This window comes from Eufriesea mexicana, unplaced genomic scaffold, assembly GCF_001483705.2.
Source record: "Eufriesea mexicana isolate 0111107269 unplaced genomic scaffold, ASM148370v2 scaffold106, whole genome shotgun sequence".
Taxonomy (NCBI): domain Eukaryota; kingdom Metazoa; phylum Arthropoda; class Insecta; order Hymenoptera; family Apidae; genus Eufriesea; species Eufriesea mexicana.
Window position 1 is genome coordinate 673,388 of NW_016908282.1, and position 27,736 is coordinate 701,123.

The 27,736-nt window shown below is 27.5% G+C and overlaps 7 protein-coding genes across 8 annotated transcripts; 3 read left to right on the forward strand and 4 right to left on the reverse strand.

Annotated features, from left to right (window-relative positions):
- Positions 1-2,497: 2,497 nt before the first annotated feature.
- On the reverse strand, positions 2,498-5,102 carry LOC108555009 (spindle pole body component 110). The gene is made up of 11 exons (XM_017910483.1): positions 5,004-5,102; positions 4,845-4,910; positions 4,423-4,717; positions 4,170-4,309; positions 3,929-4,088; positions 3,630-3,865; positions 3,387-3,565; positions 3,084-3,321; positions 2,843-3,012; positions 2,616-2,750; positions 2,498-2,546 (listed from the first exon to the last, which is right to left on the reverse strand). The coding sequence occupies exons 1-11, from the start codon at positions 5,100-5,102 to the stop codon at positions 2,498-2,500; spliced, it is 1,767 nt and encodes a 588-aa protein (XP_017765972.1).
- Positions 5,103-5,516: 414 nt separating this feature from the next.
- Positions 5,517-6,107, reverse strand: LOC108555010 (RNA-binding protein 34). The gene is made up of 3 exons (XM_017910484.1): positions 6,013-6,107; positions 5,807-5,942; positions 5,517-5,723 (listed from the first exon to the last, which is right to left on the reverse strand). Exons 1-3 carry the CDS (start codon positions 6,105-6,107, stop codon positions 5,517-5,519), a joined length of 438 nt encoding a protein of 145 aa, XP_017765973.1.
- A 120-nt stretch (positions 6,108-6,227) lies between these two features.
- Positions 6,228-11,382, reverse strand: LOC108555011 (glutamic acid-rich protein; the record flags this gene model as incomplete). The annotated part of the gene is made up of 6 exons (XM_017910485.1): positions 11,172-11,382; positions 10,776-10,937; positions 10,520-10,694; positions 10,341-10,442; positions 10,006-10,277; positions 6,228-7,185 (listed from the first exon to the last, which is right to left on the reverse strand). Coding segments are annotated over exons 1-6 (1,833 nt in total), but the record flags the coding sequence as incomplete, so codon positions are not given.
- Positions 11,383-11,567: 185 nt separating this feature from the next.
- LOC108555047 (uncharacterized) lies at positions 11,568-15,707 on the forward strand. 2 transcript variants are annotated; one of them, XM_017910528.1, is made up of 5 exons: positions 11,568-11,628; positions 12,363-12,864; positions 13,094-13,689; positions 13,774-14,964; positions 15,051-15,707. In XM_017910528.1, the coding sequence occupies exons 1-5, from the start codon at positions 11,590-11,592 to the stop codon at positions 15,705-15,707; spliced, it is 2,985 nt and encodes a 994-aa protein (XP_017766017.1). In that variant the 5' UTR covers positions 11,568-11,589. The 2 variants fall into 2 exon arrangements, 1 of the variants encoding a protein (XP_017766017.1); XR_001890741.1 differs by lacking the exons at positions 11,568-11,628; positions 13,774-14,964; positions 15,051-15,707 and adding an exon at positions 12,967-13,015 and having other exon boundaries at positions 12,808-12,864; positions 13,094-13,155.
- Positions 15,708-16,926: 1,219 nt separating this feature from the next.
- On the forward strand, positions 16,927-19,243 carry LOC108555013 (protein MAATS1; the record flags this gene model as incomplete). Its single annotated transcript, XM_017910486.1, has 7 exons — positions 16,927-17,224; positions 17,284-17,492; positions 17,579-17,927; positions 18,001-18,329; positions 18,396-18,617; positions 18,694-18,989; positions 19,057-19,243. Coding segments are annotated over 7 exons (1,890 nt in total), but the record flags the coding sequence as incomplete, so codon positions are not given.
- Positions 19,244-20,161: 918 nt separating this feature from the next.
- On the reverse strand, positions 20,162-21,541 carry pall (F-box protein pallbearer). The gene is made up of 3 exons (XM_017910529.1): positions 21,321-21,541; positions 20,988-21,236; positions 20,162-20,923 (listed from the first exon to the last, which is right to left on the reverse strand). Exons 1-3 carry the CDS (start codon positions 21,405-21,407, stop codon positions 20,162-20,164), a joined length of 1,098 nt encoding a protein of 365 aa, XP_017766018.1. The 5' UTR covers positions 21,408-21,541.
- A 190-nt stretch (positions 21,542-21,731) lies between these two features.
- Positions 21,732-27,239, forward strand: msk (importin-7 msk). The gene is made up of 18 exons (XM_017910496.1): positions 21,732-21,917; positions 22,566-22,644; positions 22,714-22,864; positions 22,972-23,130; positions 23,258-23,414; positions 23,501-23,865; positions 24,055-24,200; positions 24,302-24,465; positions 24,537-24,656; positions 24,738-25,064; positions 25,141-25,327; positions 25,391-25,614; positions 25,692-25,784; positions 25,883-26,109; positions 26,210-26,415; positions 26,502-26,771; positions 26,876-27,019; positions 27,123-27,239. Exons 1-18 carry the CDS (start codon positions 21,834-21,836, stop codon positions 27,188-27,190), a joined length of 3,171 nt encoding a protein of 1,056 aa, XP_017765985.1. The 5' UTR covers positions 21,732-21,833; the 3' UTR covers positions 27,191-27,239.
- The last annotated feature ends 497 nt before the right edge of the window (positions 27,240-27,736 follow it).

Below are 27,736 nucleotides of genomic sequence, written 5' to 3' on the forward strand. Positions count from 1 at the left end.
ATAAATCTGACGACAAATATCGAATATCAGCTTTGAGAGAGGCCAACGATTACACGTTATCAGTAGACGATGCGATAAAAACGATAACGAGTTGACTCGCAGAGGTATTACCGAAAATCCTTCTGCTGAAGGATTTTTCTGTTTAGTTTCCAAGCAGCCAGTGTAATCTTAAAATGTGACAATAAAAGAAATTGAGAACTTTGATTGCTTTCGCACTATATCTCGAAATAAAAAATTAACTAAATTTGTTGCTCGTTTTCTGAAAATATCCTAAAGAAAATTATTTTCGACAAGATAAATAAGAATAAAATCAAACGTTACACTGGTCCTCTTTGTTTCATTGATACCTATTTACCAAGTTTAATGAGTTTCGCGTTATCTTCTTAATTGCACACCTATTTGCGAAAAAGCATAGTTTTATTAACGTGCCAACATGCAAAATATCCATCGTGTTCTACTCGAAGATTGTACATTAAAGAAGCCCATGGTTATATAATTTCGAGATTTTTCGATCCTGATATTATAACCATCTAAACAAATACAGGGCACATTTAACTTTATTATCACGGTAATCGTAACAATTTCATTATCAACGCCAACGTGTCTTCTGGCATGCTCATCAATTAAAGTAGCTATAATTAACTAAACAAATATCAACCCAGGTCCCTTAATCTGATATAAGATCCAGCTCGATGTTCTTTGTGATATTTATGAGAATATCGTCATCACGATGAAAATGCGAAATCTACAAATAGTGACCAAGATTTCGTAACGAACAACGTTTTCGTTTAGAAAACGACGAACTCAATGTCACGGAACGAATATCTCGTACATCTGAAAAATTCAACAGCGTTATTAGAGTCATAAAATATTTCATTAGCAATACTTGTATGTTACATAGTTATTATTTCATGCGCAAAACCGACGTCGTGTATTCTCTAGTAGTATTATAATTATATCCCTGGAATTTACACATGAAAAGGCCACGATATGTAGAGTTCCAGCTGTAAGTACTTGAGGTCGTAGGAAATCCAGTGCCAATGGATATAAGCGACTCTGACGAAATAAAACTTTCCATTTTTCTTTAAAATTCTCTATACAAACAGTCCTTGTATGCGTTCACCGATGGGTTTAATTGTTCGATTTTTGTTACAACGATTGAAACTGTAAGAGCCCCGAAATAATCTACTTTGAGAGAAAGTTCGTGGCGACTCAACGACTTACCTGCTCGGTACCCCTGGTCCCAAAATCATGAATGCCTCACGCTAGACTTCCGGATGAACATACATTCCGTTCAAAGTTTCTTTAGATGCACGTCATTGTGTAACAAAAAAAAAAAAACCAAAAACCAAAATGGCGCAATGAACTGACGAAAAAGATAACGTATTATCTATGAACAACCCGCAGATACAACTTGCAGAACAAACGAACGAAGAGGTTCAAGAACGAGTGACGTGGATGTCTCTCTGGCCCGACTCATATACTCTACCTGCGGTGATCTGACGTCACGGGTATGCTTCTTATCAGGTAGAAGCGCCAACACCTGTAAGCTCGCACCTGTATGCTTGAGCTTAACGCCGATGGGAACGCCCCAAGCTGAATTTTCCTACCAAAAAGATGTTTCTGTACTGGAAAACTTTCTACTAGCAAGATGTTTACATGTGCTTGTGCGATCTCTTAACATAACATTTTATAAATATTTCTTACCGGATTTTTGAAATAAGTTCTAGTTTTAGGGTGTATTTCAGAAGATAGGTTTCGCACGAAGTATAATCGGTAGAACGGGATTATATCTCTATTCGAAAAATTAGGAAGAAATATTTTTAAAAATTTAAAGCAGAAAGTACCGATGAGCTAATTAAAAACTTCTCGTTTTTCTAAATGTTTCTGCGACGATATAGAAGATGCGTGAAAAATATCGTGTTATTTTGTTCAGATTATATCGTACTATTTGAAAGAGAAAGATATACTATCATTTTGAAAAAATAATACATTGATTTTAAAGTTTCTTTTCTTTCCGTTTTTGTAGAAAATATTTCCTTTTTTAATCAGAAACAACTTAAGAAGAAAAACGAGAAGGGAAAATAAACAAAATATGTGCTTGAACATCAACTTATCTTTTTCGAATCTTGGAAAAGAAGATGAAGATGAAAAGAAAAGAAGGTGTAAAACTGACGAGTGATATCAATAGCAAGAGCGAATACAGTGGTTCACAGCAAATACAGATTCCATGCAAGGGAAAAGGAGAAAAAATAAAGGTAGAAACGGAACCGCTGCTTCGACGATGTCACGCGCGTTTACGTGGAGCGTTGCATCTTATCTCATGCCCCAGTTACATCATAGCACACAGTTTTCTGGTTCTTACACAATTCCGATCGGAAGGAACTAACAATAAGTGTCGATGATCAATTCGTGATTCACTAATGAAACTACGAAAATTTATTTTATGGCGTATAATTACAGTAAATTTTCTAACTTCAGAATGTTTCAGAATTAGTTAAATTGTAATGACGGAACGAGTACCAATGGGGGGCAGTGGTTTACTCCTGAAAGGAAAAGATATCTTTAATAATTTCTTAATACATTTTACTTTTTAATTTGTTATTGTTGTATACCTGCAAACTTCATGAAAAATTTGTCTGACATGTTCGGAAATCTGTTTATAAGACGCAAGATCGGCAGCTTTATCCTGTTGCACAACATCCAATCTAGCTTTCAGCGCGAGGCATTCTTCTTGCAGTAGTTCCATTCTGTGTGTAATGGATGAAAAATCGTTAAATGTAATTTACACTGTAGATAAACGTCATGTATATTTGTCTTTATATTAATTACAAAAAATTACTTGAGCCGCATTTGTTCCATATTCATTAATTTATCAGTAGCTTTCAATAGTTTTGGTAATTTCGTTCTATATCCGGTATCGACTTTCACAATCCCTGCTCTTTCTGTTTCTAATTTTCGTACCTTTAATTCTAATTTTGCTGATCTGTTTTTCTCATTGCGTAATGTATTCTGCATATAATTTACGTAATTAAAAATTCAACAAAGGGATATAAAATAAAACAATGTTGCAGAAGACTCACAGAGAGTGCGTCAACGTCATTTCTTTCTTTATCTAGCCGCCTGTTGAGTACTGTTATTAACTGCAACAGTCTCTCCCTTTCAGCTTCAGCTGCAAGAGCTAAAGTTACGTACTCGTTAGGTTCACATATGTTTCGAACACTACAAGGAGAACTAGTGTCATTGAAATTATTTAAAAATACTTCCGGTTGTGTAATTTTTCGAGATTTAATCTCCAATATGTCCGGAATTGTTCCGTTTCTAAAATTAATAACGAACATTTATAAAAATCTACATGTCCAAAATTTTAATTAAGAGCAAAATACCTCAATTTATCTATCTCGATCTCTCGTTCCTCTAATCTTCTACGTAACCGATCAATCTGAAGTTGCGCCGACTGCAAGTCGTTCTTTAAATTCGTATACTCACGTTCGATCTTCTCTGTTCTATTTCTCATATCTACTTCGCGTTCTTCATGTTTTATTTCGGTTATTTTTAGCCGATTCTACAAATTTTATATTCATCATATACAACAGAAAAGAACAACTTCAATATCGTCGAATAGTTACGTTAAGTGTCTCGATTAAATGATTATCATGAGATCTCTTCTCATTTAATATCGCGATATTTCCTTTCGCGATATTCAACTCGTGTTCCAATACTTTTATTCTCGCTTTCGAAGCCTCTAACTTCCTCTTGTATCCTTCAACAGCAACTTCCGTTTGTCGAAGTTGTTTCGCTGAATCTTCAATTTGTCGTCGCCTCTCTTTTTCGACATTTCGAAGATTCGTAACATTTTTTTGTTCTACAGACACTAACATATATTTTATTAAGCAAAATCCACAAATTGGCAAATTTGATCTAATACCGGTAGACGACTTTTGCGTTCCTTCGTATTCCGACAGTCTTGATTGCAAATCCGTTATTTTTTGTTGTAATAGGTGAATCTGCTCTGCTCTCCCACGCCATCCAGATTGATTTGACAAATTATTCAAATTCACGTTTTCACCAATTTCACTGTATAATAACTATATTTACAACTGTAAAGACTGTTCCACCCTTCCTTCATTCTTATATAAAATTTACAATAAGATATCTAAACAAAATACCTTATGTAATTTATTAATCTCCATCTTAAGACTAACACAAGTATTTCTAGATTCATACAATTTTGTTTGAGTTTGCTGTACTTTTTCGAGTAGTTGTTTGTTTCGATCCTCGTCATCCTTCAACTGATTATTCTTGGTACCTTTCAAGGATACCATCCTATATCTCGATCATAATATAATGGAATGATGGAATAGTAAAAAGTAATTGTATAAGAATAGCATGTGAAATTAAAAAGTCTTGAATATAACTCACTCTCTTGAGAGGAGTCATTTTTTAAACGTCTCCTTTCATATCGTTCATTCTTCAATTCTGTTTCTCTGGCAGTTAAATGGATTTCGAGGTTTCTACACTTAGACTTAAGAACTTCGATCTCAGCTGTCTGTTCTCTACACCTCTTACTAAGTTCAATAATCTTTCCAGTTGCTAACTCATTAGGTTTTCCTAAAATCATTGATTGTACCGTTTCTGACACTCCTTGTCTTCTATGAATTTTTTCTTCTGCCTCTTCAAGCGCTCGACGCAAACAACCATTTTCAGCAATTAAATCCTATTATTTATTTTATATATTTAATTTAATTTTACAATTAAACCAATTTGTCCTTGAATTTAATACATCATTATTTAATAAAATATGATAAATTTATAATTTTATACATTGCATTTATTCCAATTACCTGAATCTGATTCCTCAAAAATAAATTTAATTCCTTCGGAAAAATAATGTGGTCGGGTAAATTCTCCTGAGATATATTAAGAATATCATTTTTCTTTACATTCATTTTAAAAATTTAACTATTTTATGAAATATTTATTATAAAAATTGAGAATAATACCTCTGTTAATTCTTTTAACCATGGAATCGTTGCTTTAAAATCTAAAGAATTGTTATCTTTATCTTGTACTGTTTTATACGCTATTTCTGATTTGGACATCTTTTGAGTCATTAAAATTTGTTTCTAACCTCCCTTTACTATTCTACAGTTCTTCGATTATAATATAGAGTATTAGAATCGCTATAAAAAATTATCACATTTGTTTATCTACCTATTTGCTGCAAATAAATTTTGAAATAATGTATTGTTATATAAATATGTGAAGTTGAACATTTGTTCTAATAAATATGTATCCAATTATATGATGATTTCATGTTCATAGCAGATTAATAACATAAATAAATTGTACAAATTTTATTAGATAAACTTTTTATCTATATTATCCAATATGTAATTTTTTACAATGAAAATTTTTTATTGATACATAAAAAACTTAATATTAAATGTTAAAATAGGGAATCAGTAAGTTGAAATTTAAACATTTATTTAAAATTAGTCCTATTGATTTAACAATTATGTTTTTATCGTTTTCATATTTTGTTTTCCTGTATTGCCTGTATGCTTCTGATAATTTCTATTCTTTCCACCTGCTAATTTGCCTGCTTTCTGTAGGGCATGTAATTTAAAATTTTTTGCAACACCTATCTTCTTGTTACTTCCAGAATATTGCACATTTATCCTTCTTCCATTAACAAATGAGTGATTCAGTGAAAGTGCTTTCTGTTAACATATACAATAATACGTAATTAAACATAAAAATGGTTAATTTTTAGAACTAACAAATTATTATACATAAAACATACCTCATAATCTGTATTATTAGCTAGTTCAATATAAGCAAATCCACGTGCTGTGTTTGCATCTTTCTTAGGAATCCTAATATCAATTATCTGACTTACTTTAGTCAAAAAATGTTTCTTAAGTTCTTCATTAGTAATACTACAATAAAAGAATGTAATTATTTAAATATAAAATATAAATTTAATGTAAAAAAAATTAATGTTCTTACTTAAATGGTAAATTTCCTACGAAAAGAACATATCTTTTCTTTTTGCTTTCTTCTTCTGTATTTATAAGTTTGCCTTTTTCCTTTTTATTATGCATGTTATTTCTTTTAACTTCATTGTCATTATCTTGTTGATTATTCTTATCTTCTTTATCATCAATGTCATCGTCATCGTCATCGTCATCGTCATCGTCATCGTCATCATCATCGTCGTCGTCGTCTTCATCGTCATCGTCGTCGTCGTCGTCGTCGTCGTCATCGTCGTCATTGTCGTCATCATCATCGTCGTCGTCGTCTTCATCGTCATCGTCGCCGTCGTCGTCATCATCATCGTCGTCGTCAACTTTTTCTACTTTGACTTTTACAGTACTTTCATCTCCATCTTCACTTACTTCATTATCCATCTCAACTTCTTTATCACCACCATCGTCTTCATTTTTTTGTTTTGAGAGTAAAATCTTATTCTGTTTAACATCCTTTTTTTTATTTTCCTTATTTAATTTAGTTTCTAGTTTCCCTTGCAATATTTTTTTTTGTTCATCATTTTGTATTTGTCTTTTCTTTCTACCTTCTAATGATATTTCATTTATTACTTTCCCCACCTGTTTTTTTGTAATTTGTTTTGGCTTATCAATTCCTTCATTTACTCTTAACTTTTTTTTAAGTGCTCCTAATTTTCGCTTAGCAGTTTTTGTGAGTTTTTCTCGACCTTCTAATAATTGAACTTTTTCTTTTATTTGATCAACAGTTAAATTAAGTGCTACTCCATAACGTTTTAAACGCCTATTCACTTTACGTTTTTTACGATATTCTTGTCTCGTTCTTAACAATTTCAACTTTTCTCCTTCTTTTAATATTTCCTTTTTATTTTTTTGTGGACTAACATCAATTGTTTCTTTCTTAATAAAACTTTGAACAGCTTTTGAATCATTATCTTTCTTCTTCTGATTTTTAAATTTTTTTTCTGCATCCTTTTTAACCTGTTTATTTGTTTGTTCTTTTTGTGTAGTTCCATTCACTGTTCTCATTTTTTTAACATCTTTTTTCAAATTTCCTAATACCTCAGTTTTCTGTAAGATTGCTTCAGCCTCGCTTATTGATCGTTTTTTAATATTTTTAACCATATTTGCTTTAGCCATTATTGTTCTATGTAATATAGATAGTGATTTACTATAGCTAAAAAATAAAACAAATTTTAAATACAATCATAATTTGTGAATAAAATAACTTAGAAGTTAAATATAATAAGACACGATGAAAAATCTGGATGTCGTTTCGGCATGTTAAATATAACTTATTGAATATACTTAAAACTAAATTTATTTTCTAGACATTTTAATACAAATATATTATTTTATATTTCATATTACTATAATATAAATTATATATAAAATTAAACACATAATTACTATTGAAATCGGAATTAGTGCTATAAATCTATTTTATTTTTATATTTATTTCAATTATCTAGACCTTAGTACAATTAATAGTAATTAATAATTATTATGTTTAGAATAATATATTAAATTAATAAACATTTTGTTAATGATATAAAAGTAAATCGATATACCGTTTTAAACGTGGTTACACATGAAGTTTTGGAGGTTAATTTCAATGTGTGTCTCTCGTGTTTCTGCGGAAAGGTGTACAGTTTAGATTTTGACTTATTGTGATTACGCATGCGTACTTATTTTCTATTATATTTTTGTAATATATTTCGATATTCTGTTCCTAAATTATATATATTTCACAAAAATTATACAAATACGATGTTTTAAAGTACAAATTAAAATATATAATGTCTAATTAAATAATATGTAATTAGGTAAAATAATATATTGTAGTGAACGTCACTTCCGTTATATAGAAAGGTTCACTTTTATGCAATTTTCATATAAATATCAAAAATACTTACTTCCAAGTTATCAATACTATGATTAAAATAAATAAATAGTATTTTTACATAAATAATATAATTAGTAATGTAATCATTATATGTATTCAAAGTATATACAAACTAATATCTAAATATGGCGCCATTTATAAAAATACAATTGTCTGTTTTTCAATTTTATTATTTTAATAGCAGAAAATTTCAATTAATGAATTTTTAAAAACAGGATATATAATTATCGCATAATACATTTATTAGGCAGTTTACATTATAACTTTTATATTAGCTAGTTGAAAATATTTGATTGCCTGAAAATAAATTATGATTTTTAAACATAATATTTAAAATTATATATCTACGCCAAAAATTGCAATTACAGTTTACAAATACAAGCGATTTTATTCTATTATTATGAAAATCCGAGATTCCAAAATTTATTATTTATATTATACAAGGTTTTCTATTATAAAAGGTGAATTAATGTTATATTTTGTATTTAATCATTGTATCTCTATTAATCAATAGTTGTATTTTTTATTTAATTAATATTTCACACAGTTTTTGTAGTTTTACATCTTGATTTACTCAATAATATATCTATAGAATTCTAGAGATATAAAAATTACTGAAAACCACAATTCTTTTACGCACAACCTACTAATCTCTTAACATATTACTTTTATGTAAAGTTTTTATTCATATTCAAGGAATATAAGATGTATGTACCTATGTACATAGACATACACGTCTATGTACACGTGTATATAAATCAGAAACTTTAATTCAAATTGATACATTAATAGTTAATTAATTAAATATAACAAAATATAATGTACTATATTTATAGTCAATAATGTTATTTTCTTAAAGTAGAAGCATATAACATACATGGAAGACATTTAATAGTTTTCAAATAATTACAGTATATAATAAAATATTCATAAATAGTGTAAATGCAACCTATCTTGTATTTTTTCTTATTAAGCATGTGTTTGACTTGATTTAGTATGTGTCACATATACAGTAACTTAATATCTTGTTTTTTATCAAATAAGTATTATAAAAATTTAATACAATGAGTTACATGTAGTTATTAAGAATTATTTACAATTACAAAGTTTGTTGTTATATTAGTATCTTTATTTCTGTATTAAAAAATATAAAAGAAAGCGTAATAATTAATTAAGACTATGAAATCAATGAATAATTTAGTTACATAGTATATTAAAAACTTATTATTTGCTCTAAGTATCTTTTTAACATAATTTTATAAAACGATTCAGTTCAATTAAGCATTTATCTTTTAAATACATTTAGTACTTCATACAAAATTCGCAAGTTTATAAAACCGGAAAAGCATTGTACAATAAGATCATATAAAAAATTAAAAATTGATGGGTATATCTAATAAATTTTTAAGCATTTTTACAATCTGAAAACAAATATTTATGCCATCATATAAAAAAAGCAGTGTATGTATAAATAAGACAGTTGTTCATTTTCTTTGCATTATAATATGTAAAATTTATAAATAAAAAAATTTGTACAGAAAAATATATTAATTACTTACAATTAACTATGTTATTAAACATTTGGATTACAAATTTGTATAAAAGTTCTTTAAGGAAAAGTAATGAAATGCAATAAGAGAATTTTCTCATTTCACAGTAACTACCAAAAGTTTAGTGAAAATGATAGTAATACAATAATGATTGCAATCCATAACACCTAATACGAATAAGCAAACCTTTTTTTATATTTGAATACAATATTATTGTAAATTTTTGGATAAAATATGCCAAATTTTATCTTTTATTATTATAATTATTATTTTATAGTGTCAAAATAATACCTAAGGCTACTAATTTTGCACAAAAAATTTGTTGAAGTTCAATTGTCACATTTGAAAATATTTCATAAATTGTTAATAAAGTCTATTATTTTCATCTCTTTAGATGAGGTCTTATAATTTTTTGTCAAACATAGTATATTCTTGTATTGTAATCCTCATGTATCAAGATGAATCAACATTACAAACTGCTAAATATCATTTGTCATTTTCTCCAGATGTAAGATATTTACATACAACAAATTAGTATGTCTAATCAGCTTTTCGTGGCTTACGTTTACGAACATTTGGACTACTTGGTTCAGTTTTAGAATCTTCATCTGCATCTTTTTCTTTTTCTTCTCCTTCTGATTCATCTTGTTCAGATTCTTCATCTACTAAGTCATCCTTAACATGTTCAACAATTTCTTCATCTTGTATACTTTTTTCTTGCATAAACCCACCTGATCCTTCCTTTTCTTTCATTTTATCTTGAAGCATCACAGGTTTTGGTGGATATATACAATCGATCAAGCAAACAACAAACTACAAGGTAAATATAATAATTAATTGTAATTAAAATGATTGAATTCCATTACTTAAGCTTACCAATCCCAATGTTGCACCTACAACAATAGTAACAATGGCAAAAATCAAATAACATGCCCATGTAGGTAATCCAAAATCTTCCATGAGTCTATTATGTATTCCCTATAAAAATAACTAAATTGTTTTATAATGAATTTAAAATTGAGACTAATATTATTAATTTTAATTACAATCTTTACCCGCAACACTTGTGATAGTTTAAAAAATTTACTAATAACAGACATTTGAACCGAAGCTGGACTCTTCCAACTAGGAATTGGTTCAATCATTTCCCAAGTATTTTCGGATACAAATTCAATTAATGAATCTTTATCCCTAGGACTCTTATACTGTCTAAATATGCCATCCTTAACGCTAAAGAAAATATTAAAATGTTATAGAAAATATCAAAAATTTTCAATCATAGTATTCTTCTTATAATATATAAATGCTTACTGATATATTGTTGGTAAAGCTGTAACCATAAATCTCCCACTAAGTCCTGGAGAATCAGTTACGTCAACTTTTCCTACATTGATATTTAGATCCTTCTTTTGTGAAGCAAGATGTTCCCAAACTGGTTCCAATGCTTTACAAGCAGGACACCATGGTGCATAACTAAATTACAAAATAATAAAGTTATATCTACACATTAATTAATAATATCCATATATATTATTAAAATTTCCAACAAATTTCTTTTAATTTTCCGATATTTTCATCATACTTTCAATAAATTGAACTTATTAACCTCATACAATTTTAGATAAAATATCAAAATATATACAAATATTTTTAACAGAATTCTCGATTCGCCATCAAATTTAACGACATTGAACCAATTCAACTCACAATACCACCATCCATTCTCCGATTAGCATACGATCCCAGTTTTCTTCAGTAAGTTGTTCCACGAAAGTATTTTTTAATGATATCTGAGCACTTGCATTTACAAGACTCAAAAATAAGCAACAGTGCGTGATATAAAATGAAAAACTGAATTTAGTGTACGACATTTTATTTTAACTAATATCCACCGGTACCGTAGATACACGCTACCGGTTATTGGAAGAAACGCAAGCCTAATTCACTATAGTTGGCAACTAAGTAAAGTATCATTCATGATATAGAGGCACTGTATATTTAATACCCTAGAAATAAATGATAATTATAATTCATTTTTTAAATTTATTTGGAACTCTATTTTAATACAACAGATAAATAATTCTTTTATTGAATTGTTTTAATTGAAAATGTTATGTAAAAATAAATGTTAAAGTTAACATCACGATATCTTTTTTATAACAAAGTAATATTTTTAACCATACTTTTCCAACATAAAGTTTTATTTGATTAATTATCACACATTTTAAAACAAAATCTATACTTATAAAAAATAAAGATTGCATATTTTAACTTTGTAATATAAAAAGATCTAGTGACATCAATTAATTATTAATAATCTTCAATACATTTTATATGTAATTTTCGTATATTATTTATGTACATTATAATGTTCGATAGATTAATATCATTGTGTTTTCTAATAATAAGAAATATTTCAAATTATTAATCTTAATGTTAATGTTCAATGTGAGTAATCCTTAAATGCTTCTCTTGCATTAATCTCATATGACAACATTATAAAATTTAGTGAATATATTTTATTTGTTGTTGTTTGAAACTAACATTTGGAACACTTGCAAAAGTACATAAACTTTGTTTAACAAATAATAATTAATATAAAATAACAAACAATTTAAATACATCTTTTGAACTTTTATTAATTTTCCTGTATTCTAACTAATTTTATTCTTTTATTTTTTTATTTCACTAAATTTATTTTTATCGTATATTTACAAATAAATATAATGATAAATATTAATTCTTTTATTTCTCATTTAAAATTTGTAAATAACAATGTGTATTATCAATATGTATTATTAATATTTATTTTATAATCTTATTAACTGTTTAAAAATTAATTATTGTTCTGATAATATACTTTATAAACTATGTTTTAAGAACATAAATATCTTATAGGTAAAAGGTATGTCTGCTGTTTATCCAATTTTGCCTAAATTGGTTGAACGAGATGGTTTTGATGATGAAGACTTAACAGATATTGATGATGAAGTATTCATTAGAGATGGAAAAAATGGCGTAAAATTAGATGATGATGGTGTAGTTAAACGACCTTTAATGGCACCTCGTAGAAAATGTAAAAAGTTACATAATTTGGAAACATATAGTTTTTCAAACAAAGCTGGTTTTGGATTTATAGCATTAATATTATTATTAAGTTTAATTGTATTATGTATATATATTGTAAATATAATTCCTGGACCAATATCAATCTTAAAGAATTGGTTATCACATGATCTTAAAGATTCATTACGTGAGTCCAATATTGTTCCATGCACATCTCTAAAACCTAAAATTTTATGGACCAGATCATTACCAAAATTAATATCCGAATCTCCAATAAGAAGCAATGATGTTAATGGTGATGGTGTTGAAGATATTATCATTGGATTTAGTACAGGTTCTTATCTATAAACATTTATTTTATCTTAATTTTGTTTAATAATTTTTAATACCTTTTAGTAATATTATAAGTTGAGCATATTTATATTTTAATTTGCAGGTTTTAAGTTTATAGTTTTATGTTTTTGCTGAATATTTCAGTTTATGAGGTACATAATTTGTGACATATTTAGTTATGATATTTAATACTTAATTATATTAAAACAATAATATATTTTAATACACAGGATTAGATGTGAAGAACATTCCAGAATATATTTGTGCATTATATTTTGATGGACAAGTTCCATGTTTTGGAGGAGTTTTAGCTTTAAATGGTAAAACAGGAGATACCCTTTGGATACATTGGACAACGCATGCAATTTTTTCTGTTGACTGTGGTTTAGATTTAACAAATGACAAAATTAATGATTGTATTATATGTGGTCGAGGTGGAATACTACATGCAATTAATGGCTATAATGGAGCTAGTATATGGGAAATACCAGTTCGTGATTTATCAATTTCAGAAGAATGGAAATTTTCAGATATTTATGACGCTAAATTTATTGCTGATATTGATGAAGATAACATCGGTGATATTATTGCATCACATACTATTCAATCAAGGGAAATTCATACAAGTGAAATTCTTATAATATCAGGAATTAGTGGAAATATTATACATAGTTCAGTTTTACCAAATACAGAGCAACTCTTTTTAGCACCTCAGAAATTAGTTCATCCAGATGGAGAAAGTATTTTTGTTCTCGTAACAAGCAGTCAAAAAAAATCAAGTGGATTGTATGTAATTCCTCAGGTGAATTTAATGTATGGTAATTTGGTAAGTTTCATTACTAATTTAAAGATAATGTGAAAATTGGTATTATGTCATATTATATTATAACACTATGTATGTGTGTTATAGAAATTACGGAAATTACACCATGACACAGGGAGAGGAAACTTACTACCTCCAATTTTGGTAGATGTAACATTAGATGGAATTGAGGATATTGTTGCTGCTATGTTTAATTCTACAATAATAGTTTATAATGGATTAACCTTCGAACCTATTTGGAATTATACAGTACCTAATTCTGAAATAATAAGTATACCTATTCCTGGTTACTACAATGATGATAATATTCCTGATTTTATGGTAAAACATCAAATAGGTTCAGGTTTCCCAACATACTACTACACAGTTGCAACAATTATAGATGGAAAAACTGGTGAATCTTTGTTAGAAAAACCAATAGAAGATAGCTTAAGTAGAGAAATGTCTGGTTTATCTGTAACTGTTGAAGGATTTGGAAATGATTGGTTCTTATATTGGTCTGTTAATTGTTTAAATTATGAAGGAATCAAAGAAAAATATCAGTTTCTAGAAAATGAAGATTTTATATCTGAATCACATACTGATCTCTGTAAATTACGGTTTAACTCTACTCTAATTACAAATTTATATGCATTAAGTCAACATGTTGGACCACCTGGTGTATCATTATATTTTTCTGAAGACTGGAAGTCTTTAGAATATAATAATTCCATGAGTCCTAGAATAGAGCTACATGAAAAAACACCTTTTGTATCTGAACAATCTACAAAAATTTATCAAGGTGAAAATAAAGAAAGCACCTCTAAACAAACGCAAAAAGATTCATATGAAACATACAAACAGTATACAGAATATAAAAACTTTGCTCCTATTAATAGTCAAATTGATGTTTTAAAAAAAGGAAGTAAATGGAACCAAAAAAATGTACAAATAGGTAAAGATTATGAGATGTTATATGATGAAAGTAATAAAATTAATGTACAAGAAGAACAACCAATAGATTATCAACGAAAAGATGAAATACGAGAAGAGAGAAGTAATATTAATTATAAATTTATTAATCAATTTGATAAGAGAGTAAATGATTCTGTAAAAGTTATGCTTAATGATAAAATGAATATTACTAGTAAAACATTTGAAACCTTTAATAACAATATAGATCTACACACTCAAAATAATGGGAATACTGATAAGGAAACAATATTACATAAAAGAACAATTAATTTGATGCAATATGATATAAACAAAACAAAAAGAGAAACTGGTCAAGCTTTTATGGTAAGATTTTAATTTGTAATAAAATTATTACATAAACATTTTATTGGAAAAGAATGGAAAGAAATTATTCATTCTTTTTTTTTAAGGATTTAAAACCCATCATTAATGAATTTTTTAATATTACATCAAAAGAAGAGGAAACTGCTGTAATAAAATCATTAAAAAACTTAAGTAGAAAGGAAAATGTGAAACGAAAATTGGTATTGGAATATAAATTTGGAACTAAATTAAAAACACAAAGAGAAAAACGAGAAATAAAAATAAAAAATAATCAGATATATTCAGTACGTGGTGTACAAAAGCAACCACCAACTGGAATATTATTACCCTCTATCTTAAAATCAAAAGGAGTAACTTCTGTAGATTTAGTATTTTCTACATTTTGGTTACCATCCTCAGAAATACCTGTAATATTAGTTCAAGAAGACTTAAATTGTATTCATTGGAAAAAAATGTTGTCAGAAAAAAATTTACAATATAAGCAAAATGATGACATTATTAAGGAATGTTTAAATGAACGGGGCATTAATTATAAGATATATCAAGAACAGAATAATAAGGAAAATTTTAAAATTTCTCTTGGACAAATGAAAATATATAGAATGAAATTAGAATGCACATGTCCAGATGATATGTTACCTAATCAAAGTTGCAAAAATATATCCATGCATCAGAGTTGGTCTGAATATCTAGGTTCACTTGGAAATGGATATTTTAAACCATTTTATAAAACAAATTTTTAAATAAGTTAATTATTTTGTTACATAAAAAATAAAAAGTGTATTTCTTTTTAAACGAATATATAAAATTTATTTCTAATATTAAATTTTAAACAATATTATAAGAAGAATTCTATATATAAACTACACTTATTTAATAATATAAGTTTAAATAGATACTCATTGAATAATGAGAAGTGTCATTTGAAAACATTAATTGAAATTATAATTTGGTACTAACTTTTTTAGGATATAATATTACTTATTAATAAAAACAATCTAATAAATATGTCAAATGATGTATTATCATAATATGTCTGTATGTATGTGTCTATAAATTATAAAGCTTATATATGTAGAAATTATAAGATTGTTAACTACCATGAAATTAATATGTTCATTATATTTTTTTTCCAAAATATTTAATTTACTGTTTAATGTAATCATACGGAAAGTAAATTATAAATTATATATATAATATTAGTGAAACATATATTACGATCAAGGTTTTATTGAAATTTATCGTAACAGTGCTTATTGCGAACATAGTAATAAACATAAACGTTACTATATCAATTAAAAATATTCCGAATTTAGTGTTTGGTCAATGTACATTTAATAACTAGACTTTCCTTAGCAACTGACATTATATACTTTCTGTTTAAGTTAATATTACGTTTTCTATATAAACTAATTAATCGAAATCAAAATATTGAAATATAGGTTATAAATGTTTAATTTTGAATATTATGCCCAGAAAATACTAAATTGTAAGTTATATATTTTATAATATAATTATTATTAATTATGTAATTATGATAATATAGTTATGTATAGAATCTTCATTCACTGCATGCAATAATAAATAAAAATCTTAAACATCTAATATAAAAAAAATTTGTTCAATTGTGAGTTTCTTGTGATATTACTTCTATCTCTTCTGTCATATAAATTATAGTAAATATTCATCAAAAAATTTACAGAATATATACAAAAATTTTGTGCCTATAAAAAGAAAATTTTTAAAACTGGAAACAATAATTTGATAATGAAACAAAGGATTGGATTGAAAAGTTTAAGCAAGTTAATATATCAAATATAATATGAAGTAATTAAAATAAATTAATATAATTACCCATTTACAGGTAAAGCATTTATATTGAGTAAAAACTCATGATTTTTATGCTTGTAATTGTGTTCTGTAATTGATAATTGACTGGCAATATACATAATTGTTTTTATCCCTAATACTTATAGAACAATGACTGGATATCATAAATCAACTAAACTTGAATATTATAATAGTTTTAAATATTTTTGTCGACCAATTGTACCATTTTTAGTATCAAAAGTACAAAATGTAAACATTCCAATTCATTTTAATCATAATATTCTAAGTGATATAGTGACAAATGCACAGAAACAATGTTATGTATTTTCACCTAAATCAGTACCATTTAGAAATATAGGAACTCAAACAGATTATCGAGATAGCGAATCACAAACTATTCCTTGGGAACCTCCATATAAAATTGAAACAGGTAAAATATAGTACATGTACTTAATGGTTCTTTTCCATTGATTAATATTATCTTTCCAGGACATTATCCTGAAGCATTATCAATAGCACACTTAACTTGGAATCATGGATTACAAATTGATATTCATGATTTAGAAATTATTAAAAGAATGAGAAAAAAAAAAGCATGGGAAGCAATTCTTCCACCTATGCATACATTAACTAATATAAAAAAGCGAACAGCTATAATAAATGCATTGGAAATAGATGAATGGGCATTTAGAGAATCAGTAAATACTTGATTAATAAAACATAGATATTAATTATTTTCCATTTTAAAAAAAGATGGATGATAAAGAAAAGTTTTCAATTTTAGGAAATTCAAGCAATAATGGATTATAGACTTGAATTAATGGATAAAATATCTGTATCACATGAACATGAGAAACAAAAAAGAATTCAAGGTCGTTTAGATAGATTGAAAAACAATTTATGTATGCATAGAAATAAAGAAGTAAATTCCATTAAACATAAACTAAGGCGAGAATTAAGAAAATTATATAAAAAACATCAACAGAGGTCTCAACCTTTTAAACACAATATTATTGAAGAACATGCTAACCCATCTTCTGAATTATATGCACCACAAATGCATTGTGGTGAACATCCTAAACAAAGGCATGAAGTAATAGAAAAAGAGTTATTAGGAGAAAGCTCTATTAAAAGTAAATATTAGTATATTATTAATAAATAATGTTACATTATAATTTTTTATATTATATATTTAAATTATTTTAGATATGACTGACATAAGTACATTACCAACTTGGCTTCCAACACATGAAGAACTGCGTCTAATAAAGCCAAAACCAAAATCAGATGAGCTCTGTATCAGAGCAACAAGATGGACAAAAGAAAAACTCAGTCAATTACATTGTGATTTGAAAGCAATTAGGTTAAGCACTGCAACTATTGAAGCACCAATACTATTAAAGCGCAAGTACAAATTACCATCTCTACCTCCTACACCATATAAATCAAGCACAGAAAATGCAATAACTATTCGTCTACATCAATTATCTATGCTTATTCAGAAAATAATCAGAGGAAGAGCTATTCAGTGCATGGTGCATAGTTATTAAATAAAATATTTTTATGAATTCAAATTTATATTTTAATGATTCTCTTTCTAGATGTTTGAAGGTCGCAATAGATGTAGAGAATTAATTGAAGAATTACAATCATCCCATGGATTAGAGGAACATAGTAAAAAACAGCATCAAAAAGAGAAAGGACGCACATTAGAATTACAACATTTACAAAGTGAAAAATTCATGCAAGAAGATCGTTTATGTGAAATTCTGAATTCCTTAGAAGGAATGACTATATCAGGAATGCTAGATTTTCTTAACAAAGTATAAATTATTCTGATTTCCTGTTATTAAAATTTCTTATATAATTTTTATAATATTTATTACTATTATATTTAAGGAATTAATAAGATTAGAAGATGAACGCCGAATACATGCTTTTGCGTTGTTAACTGAAAGAAAAAGAGCTATGAGAGAGGCAGCAGAAGCTGGAAGGCGCCAACTAGAATATAATCGCCGTAGAGAATTTGATGAAATGTTTAGACAAATTATAAAGGTTAACCAAGAATCTGTGGAAAGTTACTTAGAAGATATAATAAAGAAAGGCATTGAATGGGTTTCTGATGAAGCAGCTAAAGCATATATTTCGGACTTATGCAACAATGTAGATAATATATCAAAAGCTGCACAAAACAAGTATGAATAAAATTAATATTAAACAATTCGTTATAACTAATATACTTTATAACTTCCTATTTTTTAGTGCAACAAAATTAGCAGAAGAAGAAATGGTAGCTAATATGATCTACAATTTTGTATTGCCTAAAATAGAGAGAACTACAGTACGAAAAAATATAAAAGAAAAGCAACAAGCTTATTTGCAGACTGCACATGCTGTAATTTATAAAGAAATATTAAACTTACCACCTATTGAAGATAAACATTTATAGTGAACAAATGATGTCAAATATTACATTTTAGAACACTTTATTTATAATTTTTTGTTATTTAATATTATAGTACATTATTTTAATTAGAAATGCAATTAACAACACGTATTACATTATAAATTACAGAAATGAAATTAAAATCGACACGAGTAACTATTTCAAGGAGTATGAAAATAATTGTGTACACATGTATACATAAAATAGACATATACAAATATGATTATGTGCACATGGTATATTTTTTTTATTAATAGTTTATGATCATTAATTTCACATGAAGTCTAACATAATATGCTTACCAATATTAAATAAAATTATTTCCGTAAGTGGGAAAATTATTATAAATAAGTAATAAATAAATAAATGAATAAGTAATTATTATAAATTAGTTTGTAGTTAATTTCTACCTTAATACTTACTTAATACCTATTTTTATTGTATAACCAAAATTTTACTTATTTATGAGAAAGATAAATCAGATTTCTGTATTCAATTATGTTTTAATGTATTTATTGATCGCATTTTAAATTTATACAATAATTTAATATACAATCCATTATATTTATCCACATATTTTTCTTCAATAGACCTGCACTCTAATGGTAAAAAACATGACATTTTGTCTCGTGTTTATGTTTAAATTAAAGAATTTAGGTTTTCTTTACTGGTTAAACACAATATAGATTTAAAATGAAACATTTATTTTATTTTGCATACTATCCTTCCTATTAAATATTTAACTACCATATTTTCAAATAACTTCAAATTATAGTGTAAAAGCAGCTACATAGATTTGATTTAAATATGTAAAAAGCTTAAACATTTAAATTCATTTAGTTATAACATAAAAAATGCAAAATACACATAGAATAATAATTTTGTTTTTGATATACAACCTCATTATATACAAATAGTAAATTAATGTGAAGTTGATGGATATGCTTCTATAGCATTACCTGCAAGAAGATCTGTCATAAATTTTTTAAATTTGACATCTTTTGCATCATTAGATGATATTCTTTCTACTATTAATTTACGTTTTTTTGCTTGCAGTTCTTTTGTTTGTAATGAATCAGTTTCTCGTTGATTAATCATATCTATATGTTTTCTTTTACAAGTTTCTATAGAATCAGGTTTTTGAGTTTCTTCCCTTGCACGACTTAATTCAGCTGTTAAATCAACCATCTTTTGTTCCCATTCTTCAAGATGTTTTCTCATTTCAGCTAATTGTGTATCTTGATCATGTATCTTTTTTGCCTGTTCTTGTAATTTTAAACTTTGCAATCTCATTTGAAAACCTTGTCGTTTCATTCGAAGTTTCATTTTACTAATTTGACCTTTCATGGATAGAACAGATAATTTATTTTTTTTAGTACGACTATAAATTTTCTTAAAAGTCTGATTTAATTTTTCTGAGCTAAAATTATGTGGCAGTGTGGCATTGTTTGAACTTGTAGTATGATGAGAAATCATTAAACTTCCACTTGGCAATTCATAAGAACCTACATTACTAACAACTGAGGTACAAATACTGTGTTTTAAATCTGGTAAAATTTTTTCATCAAAATGTTCCATAGCCATGCTACTAATATCTCTTAATTCCTGAAGTATTTCATGAGCTCTAGGTGGAGTTTTAGAATCTCGAATCAAACGAAGAACTCGAAAAATTTCATCAATTACCTGATGTGTAAATACATATTAATTTAACACATATTAAAATATTATGGAACTATTGATACCCTACCTTTCCAGGTATGAAACAACATAGATTAAGATCCACATATTTTATAAAGGTCATAGACAACATTGATATTCTTGTTTCAATTGCTGTTAATATATCACAATGACGCGCTAAAGGATGGCTCCTTCTTTCCGATTCTCTTCGTGGTAATTGACTTTTTACCGCACGCAAACATTGTGCATGATATTTTTCCATTAAATTAAAACCTCGATTTAATAATTTCTTGCATATTCGATCAAATTGCTTACAAACCTGTTAAATCACAATTTTGATAGAACTTCGTACATAATATCAAACAAATAATTAGTGCTATACAAGAAGAAAAGATACTCTTACAATTCTATATCGAGAAATTTCATCGTACGTAAGGTTAGACAAGATTGTCTCTAAAACAATGTCAGGGAGGTTTATTAGTTGCAACATATCACTGTTTTTGTTCTACAATTAGATTCTTAACACTTTCACTCTAGTGAAATTTTTTAAATAATATTAAATTATAACTTTTTTTAAGACAATGCAATAATGTAAAAATGGTGCAACTTTAACTATGGTGCATATAATTGCGATTACAATGTTTTGACCGACCGATGACCTATAAACAAATATAGCTATTGCACATGTATCTGTTTACAACGCAGTTTACTATCTATATTCTTGCGACTTAGCAAACTTCTTGGTTTCCCTTCTAATTGTTGTATAGTTAATGGCCGGATATAACGCATATCAGTTTTGGCTGCCATATTGTTGTGTCACGTGACGAGGGAGTAGCGAGGTGAATGCGCCGGGTCGAATTCGTGACGAAGAGTTAAAAATTTGGACACCATCATCTACCAGGAAACCAATTACAAGATGGATGTACGAAAAGTGACAGAATTATTACGAGCCACGATCGACCCAGAGCAACAAAAGCAAGCTGAAGAGCAGCTAAATCAGGTCGGTCAACGAATTGAAAACGTGCTTGAATGACCGATACTCCAACAGAAACATGTGCTTCATCGCTATCATTTTCCTTGATTATTATTCATCTTTTATATTTCCTTGATTATTATTCATCTATTTATATATATACATAATTGATTCTTTCAAAAAAGATTGGTCAAAATAAAATTTTTTACTCTTATTAGAGCTAACATTTTGATTCTTTTATTAACTTCAGTTTTCGAGAACGACCTTTAACCATATTTATAATTGTATAAATTCAGTTCTTTATTCTTAATGGTTTTTTATATGTTCTTTTATTAAACAATATAGACAGATTTTTAACAATCGGAAGCTGTTTTATTATCCATCAATATATTACAATAGAAAATATTTATTAAACGTTCTTCCTTATATATAACATACTTTCAATTTATTATGATTTAATATTACTACTTGTTAGTTGCTTATTTATATACTATTTATATACTATTAAATATATCAATTATAATGTTAATATATAATATATACAATATTACATACATTAAATCACAAAAAAATTAATGTTAATTTATATATTTTATTATAAAAAAATATATTATAATTTAATAAAAATAGTTGTGGAAAATTTGATTAGATTTATAATAATAAGAACACTTTTAGATTCACAAAATTATTGGTTTTGCACCAACATTACTTCAAGTACTAATGACTGCAGAAGAAATGTCTGTACGACAAGCTGGTAAATAATGAAAATAATTGTTATAAATAAAGATAAGAATTAATTAATAAGGATTTAATGTCAATTCAGGTGTTATATATTTGAAGAATTTAATTACAACAAATTGGGCTGATAGAGAAAATGAAAATGGGTCAGTTAAGTTTACCATTCATGAACAAGATCGTGCAATGATTCGAGATGCAATTGTTGATGCCCTTGTACATGCACCAGATCTTATCAGGTAAATTATTTTTTTGAAACACATCTTCAATCATAATAACTAAGTGATATATTAAATATTATTTTTTTACTAATAATTTTAATAAATTGATATTTCTGTTGATTTAGAGTACAATTGGCTGTTTGTGTTAATAATATAGTAAAACATGATTTTCCTGGAAGGTGGACACAAATAGTGGACAAAATCACAATATATTTACAAAATTCAGATGTTTCTTGTTGGCCAGGTGTTCTTCTTGCACTTCATCAACTTGTTAAAAATTTTGAGTATGTCATTAATATTTCTTATTTTATATTATTAAGAAGAAAAGGATGTGAATTAAATATAAAGAATGACACATTGTACATATTCCAAATTATAGTGATAATAGAAATATTTATTGATGTTTTTTAGATATAAAAAAGCAGAAGAAAGAGGACCATTAAATGAAGCAATGAATCTTTTGCTTCCTATGATTTATCAACTGATACTCGGACTATTGCCAGATTCTTCAGAACAATCAGTATTGCTACAAAAGCAGATATTGAAGATATTTTTTGCCCTTACACAGGTATACAAATTTTAAAGATATTTATTTATATTAAAGTGCTTAATCACTATTTTAAATTTTATTGTAATTTATAATTCCTTTTTTAGTATACACTTCCTTTAGATTTGATTTCAAAAGAAGTTTTTTCACAATGGATGGATATTGTACGACAAGTTGCCGATAGACCTGTTCCGCCTGAAACTAATAATCCAGATTTGGATGATGATGAACGAGCAGAATTGCCATGGTGGAAATGTAAAAAATGGGCTCTTCATATTTTACGCAGAATGTTTGAAAGATATGGAAGTCCTGGCAATGTAACTCAAGAATACAAAGAGTTTTCTGGGTGGTACTTAAGAACTTTTAGTGGAGGAATACTTGAAGTTTTGTTAAAAATTTTGGACCAATATCGAAGAAAGATATATGTATCACCTAGAGTGATTCAACAATCAATTAATTATATTAATCAAGGGTAAGCAATAAAATAAATTGATTTAAATATTTAAGTTGCAGTTTAGTGTATTTCGATCTTAATAAAATTAAAATTAAAATTTATTTGCTTCTAATTTTAAAACTAATGTAATTGTATATTATTGTTACCTTCAATTTAAAATTTCTATTTATATTCTATAAGGTTTAAAAATTTTCTGTTGCAATGTAGAGTAAGCCACGCATATTCATGGAAGTTCTTAAAACCACACATGTTTGAGATAATTCGTGATGTACTCTTCCCAATTCTATCATATTCTGCTGCAGATGAAGAACTTTGGAATAATAATCCATATGAATACATTAGAGTCAAATTTGGTGAGATTTTCCATTTAAAATTAAAGCATATCATTTCTGTTTGTATAGTATATTTTATTTTATGTTACTTTATTTTAATAAATCAATTTATTGCTTTATAGACATATTTGAAGACTTTGTATCTCCAGTAACTGCAGCACAAACTCTGTTATATTCTGCATGTAAAAAACGTAAAGATATGCTTCAGGAAACTATGCAATTCTGTATGGAAGTACTAACTAGTCCAAATGCAGACCCCAGGCAAAAGGATGGCGCATTGCATATGGTAGTTACAATTGTAGATAAATATTTTATCAATAAAAAATAGAACATTTTTTAAAAACTAATTTTCTTTAGGTGGGAAGTTTAGCAGAAGTATTATTAAAGAAAAAGGTTTATAAGGAACAAATGGACAAAATGTTATTGCAATACGTTTTCCCTGAATTTAATAGTCCTCATGGACATATGCGGGCAAGGGTAAGTGATGCATACATTAATAGTTATTAAAATTTTATTAATTACTTGATTTATAATTCTTTTATAATTACTATATTTTAGGCATGTTGGGTATTGCATTATTTCTCGGAAATCAAATTTAAGCAAGAACAAATATTAGTTGAAGCTGTTCGATTGACGACGAATGCTCTTCTGACGGACCAAGATCTACCAGTTAAGGTAGAAGCGGCTATTGCTTTGCAGATGCTTCTTTCTGCTCAAGAAAAAGCACAAAAATATGTAGAACCCCTAATCAAGCCTATAACCCTTGAATTATTAGCTATTGTACGAGAAACTGAAAATGATGATTTAACAACCGTTATTCAAAAAATTGTTTATACATACTCAGAGCAGCTCATGCCAATCGCGGTTGAGATATGTCAACATCTAGTAAGTATTATTTCTTTGTTTCATGTCCTCATAAAATGAAACGAGATACTAAAAAAAATTTTATTAATATTTACAGGCTGCAACTTTTAGCCAAGTGCTCGAAACAGATGAAGGCAGTGATGAGAAAGCTATTACTGCCATGGGATTGTTAAATACAATAGAGACTTTATTGAGTGTAATGGAAAATCAACCACAAATAATGGCACAGTTACAACCAATAGTGCTTCAAGTTGTTGCCCATATATTTGGAGAAAGTGTCATGGGTAAGATAAATAATGATCATAATGTATTACTAAAAATATTGATAATGCTTTTTTGTATTTTAGAATTCTATGAAGAAGCTCTTTCATTAGTTTATGATCTTACTGGGAAAACAATTTCAGGAGATATGTGGAAAGTCTTGGAATTAATGTATCAATTATTCCAGAAAGATGGCTTTGAATATTTCACTGATATGATGCCTGCTCTTCACAATTACATTACAGTTGACACTCCAGCATTCTTATCTAATGAAAACCATATATTAGCTATGTTCAATATGTGCAAAGCTGTATGTTTATTATATTTTGTATAAAAATGAAAAAAAAAAAATATAATGAAAATTGATTTTTTATTTTTAAATACCAGGTATTAACAGGGGATGCTGGAGAAGATCCTGAATGTCATGCTGCCAAATTATTGGAAGTTATTATTCTGCAGTGTAAAGGACACATTGATCAGGTAAACTATTTTTATTACTATGTTTTGATGTGTGCTTTGATTTTCAAGCTTACTTAATAAAAATTTAACAAATTGTACATAAAAGATTATTCTTTTAGTGTATACCTTCGTTCGTGCAATTGGTACTGGAACGTTTGATGCGTGAAGTTAAAACATCGGAGTTAAGAACAATGTGTTTACAAGTAGTAATTGCAGCTCTTTATTATAATCCAGCACTATGTCTTGAAACAATGGGTAGATTACAAGGAAATTTTAGACAGTCAACGGAACCAATTGCCTCACATTTTATCAAACAATGGATACATGATACTGATTGCTTCTTAGGGTAAATTATTTTAATTTCTTGATAATAATAACTTTTTTATTTTATGATTGAATAAAATTAATTGACACATTTTTATAAATACAATATTTTTATTATTTAGATTACATGACAGAAAGCTCTGTGTTCTTGGACTGTGTACTTTAATTAGTATGGGTCCAGCAAGACCACCAGCGGTAAATGAATGCGCTCAACAAATTATTCCATCTCTGATTTTACTTTTTGATGGACTGAAAAGAGCTTATGCAGCTAAAGCATCTGATACTGATGATGAAGAGAATGAGGAAGATGATAGTGATATTGATGAAGGTAGTAATTTTCATATATACTTCTATATTTATCCTCGTTCGTTTTTATTTTACATTTAGAAAATTAATTACATTATATTTGTGCAGAGGTCCTATCATCTGATGAAGACGAAATCGATGATGCTAGTCAAGAATATTTGGAAAAATTACAGGAAAAGGTGACACGATCATCTACACAACATGGCTTTGTATCAGCTTCAATTCAAGATGGACATGGCGATCACAGATCAGATGATGATGGTGATGATTCTGAATATGATGCCAATGAGGAAACTCCACTTGAATGCTATGCTACACCTTTGGATTCAGATGATATGAATCAAGATGAGTATGTTGTTTTCAAAGAAGTAATGCAAAGTGAGTAATTGCTATGTTTTATAATTTAAAGATGTCTGAAATCATTTTTATTAAATGATGAATGTTCTATTACATGAAGCACTTAAATTGTTTTTTATTTTCAGATATTGAAAGAACAGACACTGTCTGGTATACAGCATTAACTGTTCATTTAACAGCAGAACAGCAGAAAGCATTGCAGGAAATTATCCTTTTAGCAGATCAGCGTAAAGCAGCTCTCGAAAGTAAAAGAATTGAACAGAGTGGTGGTGAGTTCTTTTAATCTTTTTAAAATTAATATAAATATATAAATTTGTTTTTATGAATGTATCAATATACTAAAATAATAAGTATTTAATACTTTTATTTCAGGTTACGCTTTTCATTCACAGACTGTACCTACATCGTTTAATTTTGGTGGAACGCTTTTGAGCCGATAGACTCCCGATCGTTTATATTTTTAGTTTAAGTAAGTAAATAAATTGCGAAGCATCCAAGTCGAGTATCCTTAACAATGCAATACATGTTCCCACTCCGTTAAAACCGAGTTACATAGAAATTAAATTGAAAATGAAAAAGCGTCCATTTTTGTTCGTTTCTCCACATTTTTCTGACTTTTCATGACTATAGCTCGGTACATACAACAATGGTAGCATCCTTTCGAGCGTTTGGAAATCCATTCCACGGTGGAATCTGCGGAGAAGCACGTTTCTTTTTATAAGATAATAAAACATAATTAATTCTCATAGTAAAGAAGTGCATCTAAAATTATTGAAAATAGTAATTTGTATTTTTTTATATAAAAAAATATTTTTGATCATTGTATATTTCGATTTCCAGATTCCAGAGAATATGTTCTAATCTCGATTTCCAAATCACTGTGCTTCTTTGCGGAGTTCATGCCAATCCATCGTTCAGCGCGATCGAATCTTTTTTTTTTTTTTTTTTTTTTTTTTTTTTAAAAAAAAAAAAAAAAAAAGGAAAAA